Source organism: Acartia tonsa, chromosome 6 (genome assembly GCF_053477335.1).
Source record: "Acartia tonsa isolate MP-2025a chromosome 6, ASM5347733v1, whole genome shotgun sequence".
NCBI lineage: Eukaryota > Metazoa > Arthropoda > Copepoda > Calanoida > Acartiidae > Acartia > Acartia tonsa.
This window is the reverse complement of record NC_137265.1, coordinates 29,489,578-29,498,996: the sequence shown is the minus strand read 5'-3', so window position 1 is coordinate 29,498,996 and position 9,419 is coordinate 29,489,578. Positions and strand designations below refer to the sequence as shown.

Genomic DNA, 9,419 nt, shown 5'->3' with positions numbered 1-9,419 from the left:
TGTCCTGTCATGCAGTTTGGACAAAGAAGATAGATCCAGAGCAATACATTTATGGTTTCTCTGGCAACAATTAAATTTTAGGACAAAGTTGACAGATAAATTTCGCGATCTGATCATGATTTCAATATACATTTAGAGCAAAGCAGACATGTACACAGTGATCTTTGTTTCTCTGGTAATACTATAAATCTAGGGCAAAGTAAACAGATTCATCGCGAAATCTAATCATGATTTCTCAAACAGCGCTAAACATTTGGAGCAAAGTAGACATGTGTTCAAATTCTTCTAATTATGGTTTTTCTGACAACACTAAAAATTTAAAGCAAGGTAGACAGATACACATTGATCTAATCATGATTTCTCTGGCAACACTGTAAATGTAAGGCAAAGTAGACAGATCCATAGTGATCTAAGCATGATTTCTCTTGCAACACTATTAATGTAGGGCAAATAAGACAGATCCACCGTGATCTAATCATGATTTCTCATTCAATACTTTAGTTTTTAAGCAAAGTAGACAAATTGTTTGGTTTAATACAAGACATTATATGATTATCTTTTTATTCTTGAGTTTTTAAAGGGAACAGAAATATACTACATAGCTTAGTGTACAGTTTAGTTGTCAGAAAACATTTGTAGTTATTCTATATTTGTTTTGCAAATAAATCTTTTTTGCTATTTCAGTTTGTTTGGCAATAAAGTTTAGAAGCTGTCAACATATATTTTCAGATCTATTTTTAAGGGTGTAGTCACTCTTTAGTTTATCAGAATTTTCGTAGATAATAAGTTTTATCTTTCTTGTTTATTAAATAGTCTTAAAAGCTTAAAAAATAAATTATCTAAAATTTAATGAGCTTCCTAACTGATATCTAATTAATCATTTGTACAATATGTACAATATTTAAATTAGTTTTCACAATTTTTCAAATGTCATCATCATTTTTAACCATTAATAAAACCTCCTATTACTTAAAAAAATGTTCATGGATAATAATTGCTGAGCTACTTATTGAACTTTTTTTTCTTGTTTTGGTTTGAAAATTGTTAAAATTAAATAAAATTGTAGAAAAATGAGTACCCTAAATGAATTCGAGTGGGAGGAGATAGAAGAGACAGATGCAATTAAAACCTTTATGTCCCATGCCCCATACTACCCAGAGGGTTTCATCAAATCCAAGCCTGGAGGACTGGTTATGCCAAGATGTTTTCCCGCATTTTTTGCCAAGATGGCCGACTTTGTGCCACGTGACAATGATGTTTGGGTAGCCTCCTACCCCAAGGCTGGCACCACATGGACTCAGGTGGGTCATGGAAAATTATTAGGTATCGGGTAAGAACAGGCGTGTTAGACAGAGGGAAAAAGTCTTGAGTGATTGAAAAGAGGGAGTAAAATCCTTCAAAATTTTATTAGTTTGTGGGATGTTGAAAAGCCCACAGCACGCTTCTTACTGAAGAAATTTTTATAGAGATAGATTTTAAACAAGGATGACAACATCCATAAGTAGCGAAGCTCAAAAATGATGAATGGATATTGGGGAAAAATTTACTATAGAGCATTGTCATACAATAAACATTAAACTTGATAAAATAGGGAAATAATGAAAACTTTAAAATCACACAACCTTTAAAATTAAGAAAAATTAAAAATCTAGGAATCGATATAGCACCAAATTACTGGACAAATCTTAATGAAACTTGATGCCAGATGGAAATATGTAAAATATGGGTATATTCATTCCTTGGTAATTTCAGCCATCAATCCTGAATAGGAATCGAGAAAATCTTGAAAATCTAAAAATCTATGAATCGATCTAGCACCCCAATTAATAAACAAATCTTAATAAAACGTGGTGAACATATGTAGAATGTAAAATCCATTAATCCCTGAAAAGTTCAGCCCTCTATCTTGAAAAGAAATTGAGAAAATAACTAAACCTTAAAAATCTAGGAATCGATCTAGCACCCTAAATAACAGACAGATGGACAAAACAATTATAGATTAGATGGGCATATGTCATAGGAATCTTCCCTAAAAATTCTATTTACCTATCTTGAATAGGAGCCGAGAAAATCACGTTTCCCCCAATTCATAAATTACGGATAGACGGACGGACATTCTGAATTATATAGTAGCTGCGCTACTAAAAAGCATGAAAAGTTGTAATAACTAATTCTATTATTATTACAGCCTAAAAGTTATAAAACCCTGTTTGTTTCGGCAAATGCTAATCTATTTGTTTTTAATCAGACCGACTTTTTGAATTTCTGGCTATATAATATATACATATGTATTTTTAAAAATTAAAGATATTATTAGCATGAATAACTTTACTGTGATAATAATTGTATTATAGGAAATGGTTTGGAACATTGTTCATGATTGTGACTTTGAGACAGCTAAAAGTAAAACTATGGATGAAAGGTAAATTCATGAAAGCAAAGGTGTTCTACATATTGGTATGTCTTTCCATCTGTAACGGATAGATCATATCTTAAACTAAGGTATATAAGATTTGTTCTATAGATTTCAAACCTTGCATGGTGATTTCTGTGATGGGCTATTTTACAATGTGAACCCAATAGAAATTAGGCACAATGTGGCATCTTTCAAGATTTTTGAGTGCTGATAGATAAAAACTTTCATACTAAAGACTGATAAAAATATAAGAAAATCCAATATACCTTAAAACTTTTCTTGGGTGTTTCCCAACCAAGGTTGCATATTGGCCTAAAGTTACTAGTTGTCAAGGCCAGCTGTCCAAAACCAAGGCCAGCTAATAGCCAAGTAAAGATTCCCGCAGATTAGGAATAATAGGCTGCCGAATGTCGGACAAGCAGAGCACAAGCAAAAAACAAGCTAATTTTTCTCATGGCATATCAAAACATAAACATATTTTAATTATTTATGTTTCAGGTATGCTTTTCTTGAAACTGGAGGTATCATGACAGCCCATGTGGAGCAGATTACCAGAGAGAGATGTGCAGGTATACTTTTCTTGAAACTGGAGGTATCATGACAGCCTGTGTACAGCTGATTACCAGTAAGAGATGTGCAGGTATACTTTTCTTGAAACTAGAGGTATCATGACAGCCCATATGGAGGTGATTACCAGAGAGAGATGTGCAGGTATACTTTTCTTGAAACTGGAGGTATCATGACAGCCTGTGTACAGCTGATTACCAGAGAGAGATGTGCAGGTATACTTTTCTTGAAACTGGAGGTATCATGACAGCCCATATGGAGGTGATTTCCAGAGAGAGATGTGTAGGTATACTTTTCTACTGGAGGTATTATGACAGACCATGTGGACCAGATTACCAGAGAGAGATGTGAAGGTATACTTTTGTGGGTGTCCCATAGAGTAGTGGTTAGTGCACTACGCTGTGGTTGGGAAAATCCAAGTTCAAGTCCCCCCATAAATATTGTACTTGGATGACAAATGCTGTTGCAATTTGTCATAATATAATCACGCAACCTTCTCTAAGATGCCCTTAGGTTGTAAGGGGGGAGATTTGTAGAAAGTTAGGATCCTACCTATCAAGCAACTGTAATCGTGCTTTCCCTCGTCCATGCTCCTCATTCATATGAGAGTGCCATTAATTAGGGTGGCTTAATATGGAACACCTGCCAAAACTCTAGGCCAGGGTGATGTAATAATTGAGTAGCTTCCACAATAATTGCGGGTCAGCTTGTAATGTAACATAGTATACACTCAGCTGTGCGCGAAGCTTACCAATCTATGATTGACCAAAGGATTCTCACCTCCAATCTCCTCGTGCATCTGAATCCTAGCTTCAGAGAATCAAGGCTACATACATACATACAAGGTATACTTTTCTTGAAACTGGAGGTATCATGACAGACCATGTGGAGCAGATTACCAGAGAGGGATGTGCAGGTATACTTTTCTTGAAACTGGAGGTATCATGACAGACTATGTGGAGCAGATTACCAGAGAGAGATGTGCAGGTACAATTTTCTTGAAACTGGAGGTATCCTGACAGCCTATGTGGAGCAGATTACCAGAGAGAGATGTGCAGGTATACTTTTCTTGAAACTGGAGGTATCATGACAGACCATGTGGAGCAGATTACCAGAGAGAGATGAGCAGGTATACTTTTCTTGAAACTGGAGGTATCATGACAGACCATGTGGAGCAGATTACCAGAAAGAGATGAGCAGGTATACTTTTCTTGAAACTGGAGGTATCTTGACAGACCATGTGGAGCAGATTACCAGAGAGAGATGAGCAAGTATACTTTTCTTGAAACTGGAGGTATCATGACAGACCATGTGGAGCAGATCACCAGAGAGAGATGTGCAAGTATACTTTTCTTGAAACTGGAGGTATCATGACAGACTATATGGAGCTGATTACCAGAGAGAGATATGCAGGTAGTTACATTTTTGGGTTTGATTAAAAGTTGTCCACAGTTATGTAAATGAGAAAAAAAAACATAATAAAAAAAGGAGAAAAAGGTTTACCAGTATCATGACAGACCATGTGGAGCAGATCACAAGAGAGAGATGTGCAAGTATACTTTTCTTGAAACTGGAGGTATCATGACAGACTATATGGAGCTGATTACCAGAGAGAGATATGCAGGTATTTACATTTTTGGGTTTGATTAAAAGTTGTCCACAGTTATGTAAATGAAAAAAAAACATAATAAAAAAAGGAAGAAAAAGGTATAAGAAGGGTATTGCTAGTTGACCTTATAATAATGTATTGTTGATAATCTCTAGAAACCTTACTAGATTTTTTTTATTCATGGTTCAGAACTTGTTTTCTATTATAAGAAAATGAATTTAATTCAAATCTCTTATTAAATGAAGTGAAAGAATAGAGGAACAAAAAGTTCTATATCAAATTCATAAAAAAAATAACAGCTAACAGTTCTAGGACCAATTGTTAAAGTGTTAACTTTAAAATTTATTTCTGAATCAAATAAATCAATTATAATAACATTTTGATACATCTAAAATATTTTATAATATATTTATTTATTTCAGTCTCTAGTTTTCTTTTCTGCTACATATAGGGCATTGCACTTTGGTATATTCAGGGACAAGGGACCAGGATTCTGACAAATAATTCTATGTAAAAATTTCCCTATGACCCATTTCCTTATACCCCCCCCCCCTTTTTTCTTACCCACTTCCGTATAGTTACAGCAGAGAACTGGTTTTACTCCAACATTACGCCAAAAAAATATCTAAATTAAAAAAAAAAATTAAATGGAATAATTTGCTGAATCACGGCACCTGGGTGTATTACAATTTTACAACCTGTAGATGTATAGTTGATGTATTTTTTTACTATAGCAACATCCATTTTATTTTTGCTAAAGTTGTAAAAATGTCCTTTGCACAACCACCCATTTAGCTTTATTAGTATTCATCTAATCTTATACATTTATTGTCCAGGTATGGGATTGGATGATCTGGACGCTTTCATGGACATATGGATGAAGTCTGTGGAAACTGCGGAGGCCTGGCCTAAGGATCAGACAAGAATGATAAAAACTCACCTGCCTGTCGACTTTTTGCCCAAGGATTGTTAGATACAAGAATTGACTTTTGTTTAGAGTAAGATCAATTCGACACCTTTCATCAAAGTGGTTTTAAGATGTTATAGGCGTTACCTAGCCAGACACAAATCACGAAAAACTAACAATTCCCTTATTCTAGATTTATAAAGGTTCTGTGCTGGAATAGGTACTTTGAAGGAAAAAAAATCTTGTACATTTTTTATGTGCATTTGGGCTTCAAGAAACTATGGTCATTTTTATGCATTATTGCAACAAGAATCTTAAATCTTTATGTACAAATTTTACTTTACAAAGTAATAATGAATAATCTTTTATAATTGATTCCTTAGTGTTTCTCCCTCTTATAAAACACTTTTTTCATACCATTAAACAGGACTTTTGTTTTAACCAGATAATAAAACACAATCTTCCCAAAACACAGAAATCCAACCCTGTATCTAACTGCAGGAGGTAGTTGCCAATGCCAAGATAATCTATGTTGCCAGAAATCCTAGGGATGTTGTGGCCTCCTACCACAACCACTGGTGCCTGTTTGAAGAATATTCTGGCGACTATTCTACATTTTTTGATGGATTTATTAGTGAGGGTGGACCCACATATAATTCTTACTTCTATAATGTTCTCGGATTTTGGAATATCAGGCACATAGATAATATATATCTGAAATTCTAATGCAAAAGTAACAGGATGTGTGTCTGTCTGTAGCTTATGATCATGTTACCACCCTCCCAAGAGAAACCAAAAGGCAAGGATGACTTACGGTTCAACCACTAATGATTTTGAACACAACAAGGATGACAACATCCATAAAAGCGAAGCACTGAAACGGTAGGACAAACGGACATTAACACTTGTATAGTGTTAGAACTTAATAATTATCATAATATAAATTTATAAGAGTCAAAGCAAAATTGTAAGTAAATTTGTTGTAAAACTGCTTGATATAGGATAATTTTTATGGACATACTTACATTTTTAGGACTTGATTATAGAGTTGCTTCGCTTATTACATTATACTTTGTTGTCCCAGAAATCAATATACCAAAAATCAGATCAATCCGATGATTTGATCACATAAAAATTTGTTGTTAAAAAAAAAAAAAAATCAACATGTTTAAAATGGACGTACGGACATTTTGGTAATGATTATAGAGTTGCTACGCTTTCTAAATCGTACCTAACTACTAAAGGAATCACCATGCAAAATTTGAAATCGATAGGATAATTCTAACATGCCAAAATTAACAGGAAAAGCTATCCGTTACGGACGTACGGACGGACGGACGGACCGACCCTAATTATAGAAAAGCTTCGCTTTTAAAAAGTTTAATTTTGTCTATAATAGATGGGGATGTTTACATACAACAAGTTATTATGCATTGTTTTGTCCCTTAAGATCCTGATATCTATGAGCTGATATAGGCACCAGAGTAATATTTTGTACATCACATATGAAGAAATGAAAAAAAATCTAAAGGCAGATTTATCAATATTATAATTTTAAGATTAATTTTAAAAAGATTTTTTTGCAAATTCTTTTGATTATTGCTTCAAATCTAACAGATTTTTACTAAAGCTGAATAAAACAAAACTTGTATCATACACCGTTAACCATAAAAAATAAAATAAAAATTAAAAGATGATTTTTTTTGTATAACTGTTTATAAAACAATGCGATAAATATATTCCAATTATTATAAAAATATCTAACAAAAAAAAATAATGTTGATTTACGCAGGGAGTGATGCGCAAAGTAGCGGCATTCCTCGACAAGACCCTAACAGAAAGTCAGGAAGAAGAGCTGTTTGCTCATCTACAGTTTGATGCCATGAAGAACAACAAAGCTGTCAACCAGGCACACCACATATTAAACAGCTGCCGAGTTTAGGGCAACTAAATTCATAAGAGCAGATGATCAGTTGTCATATAATGAAAAAGAAAGGGAAAGAATATTAGTTAATTCGCCAAACCCTTATTAAAACAGGATTTCAATTTTTAAACCATGACCAACAGACTAACTGGCCAAGTAAATTATATATTGGATGATCATTGAGACAGAGAATCTTAACCAAAAATGTTAGTTGTCTAACTTAAACATCAGCCGATAAAATATATTCTGCCTACATATAGTTTTATTGAATTATTTTATACTAGCGGCTTCGCCCCTAGCCTCTAGGGGCTTTGCCCCAAGAGGTTTGATCAAACCGATTTTTCGTATGTATTTTAGATCTAAAAGAAAATTTTTTTAAAAATTTTTATTTGGGGGGGGGAGGGGTAGTCGACCCCACTATTTTAATTTTAGTTTTAAAAAGAAAGTTTTTTTTTTGGGGGGGGGCTATTTTTCATTTTTTGGGGGGTTTGGGGTGTCCCACCCCCAAGAAAATAGTTATAAACCTTCCCGGGACCTATGAGAAGCTACCCTGTAAAGGAGAACCCGATCGGTTCAGCGGTTAGTGAGATCCTTTGATACAAACAAACAGACAGACAGGCAGACATCGTTCTACTTTGTATTATAGATAGGAAAGTAAAGTTTAGATAATGAAATATTTTGCAAAGTGAAACAGTTATGTATAGATAATGTGTGTGTAGGAGCAACATGTGGAAGCTTTCAGCAGTGGCACTGGAGCTAAGTTTATGAATAAAGGTAAATATAAAATGCATTCATCTACCTCACTGAAAAAAGGTTACTAAAAGAATGCAGTCATTTACCTCACTAAATGACTAAACTCCTGTCTGACTGATTTCCTCAGACATTTTAATTTCATTATTCATCTTACTTAAAATTTCTTTCTCCATTTTTGTATCATTTAAATCTATTTCATTTTATAGTAGCGAAGCTACTCTACAAATAATTATATCCACCTGTCCATCCGTTTGCCCTTCTGTCAACTACGTTTAGGGGGAAACGTGATTTTTTTCGGCTGTTAATCAAGATAGACGACTGAAACATTTTGTGAAGATTCTCTATGACAATAAATATCTAGTGTATTGGTCTGTCAGTCTGTCTGTAATGCTCTGAAGGTCACTACATTTATTTCTAGCTATATTATAGTTATTTATCGCAAATTAAAAACAGCCCTCTGCGGATATTAAAGATTATTATACATTTTTATATTCGTAGAAAACTGGTTATAATACGATATGATACATGATATTTCAGTATGGCTTAGAACTGGTTCTAATCCAGTTGATATTAATCAGTTTCAAAGCCATACTGAAAATAAATTTAACTTCCCTTAGGTGTATCTGGAGGCTGGAAGAAAAAAATGACCCCAGATCAGATCAGCAGGATTGAAGCCTGGGAGAAAAAGCATCTTGAAAACTCGGATCTCAAATTTCAATATGAATAAATTCAAAATAGCTGGAATTGTATAATAATGTTTATATCTACAGGGTGGGAAGGGGGCTGTTTATCACACTGGTCCCCAAAGTTTTATATAGCGTTTTCTTTTTCATTGACTCAACAACGTTGTCGACTTTAATTGATTTTTGTTTGGTTAGTTCATTAAGTTGAGTGTCCCCAAACATTTCAACCATTAATTGTAATTTACAGAAGGAATAAATTTTACCATATTTTCTAGACTGCAAAGAAATATACAATGCATTTATTGATTTTTATACTATTTTTAATAGATTTTTTGTAAAAATAATAAATTTTGTAATTCTCATCTGTAGTCTTATGTACATATTCATTTGAAAACAAGGATAACAACATCCATAAGTAGCGAGGCAATAAGAAACATTGAAGCAAATAGTCAGGTAAAGAGTAGATTCAGCTCTCTGTATTTTATGAGAAATAATGTATAGACGCCAGAGAATAATATTAAGAGTTTAACAGACAGATCAGCGGAATAAGTGTAAAGGAA

At 33.7% G+C, this 9,419-nt stretch overlaps 1 protein-coding gene across 1 annotated transcript; it reads left to right on the top strand.

Moving 5' to 3' along the window:
• The first annotated feature begins 974 nt into the window (after positions 1–974).
• LOC145322340 (luciferin sulfotransferase-like) lies at positions 975–9,221 on the top strand. Its single transcript, XM_080164306.1, has 9 exons — positions 975–1,301; positions 2,355–2,422; positions 2,915–2,985; positions 5,429–5,558; positions 6,003–6,194; positions 6,976–7,030; positions 7,292–7,408; positions 8,143–8,197; positions 8,794–9,221. Exons 1-9 carry the CDS (start codon positions 1,071–1,073, stop codon positions 8,901–8,903), a joined length of 1,029 nt encoding a protein of 342 aa, XP_080020432.1. The 5' UTR covers positions 975–1,070; the 3' UTR covers positions 8,904–9,221.
• The last annotated feature ends 198 nt before the right edge of the window (positions 9,222–9,419 follow it).

Excerpts from the sequence above, each read along its gene's own strand:
- LOC145322340 (XM_080164306.1), top strand. The coding sequence starts at position 1,071 with ATGAGTACCCTAAATGAATTCGAGTGGGAGGAGATAGAAGAGACAGAT. Across the intron at positions 6,195-6,975 it reads CTCGGATTTTGGAATATCAG|GCACCAGAGTAATATTTTGT; the intron begins GCACATAGATAA and ends GAGCTGATATAG. Across the intron at positions 7,409-8,142 it reads ACAACAAAGCTGTCAACCAG|GAGCAACATGTGGAAGCTTT; the intron begins GCACACCACATA and ends ATGTGTGTGTAG.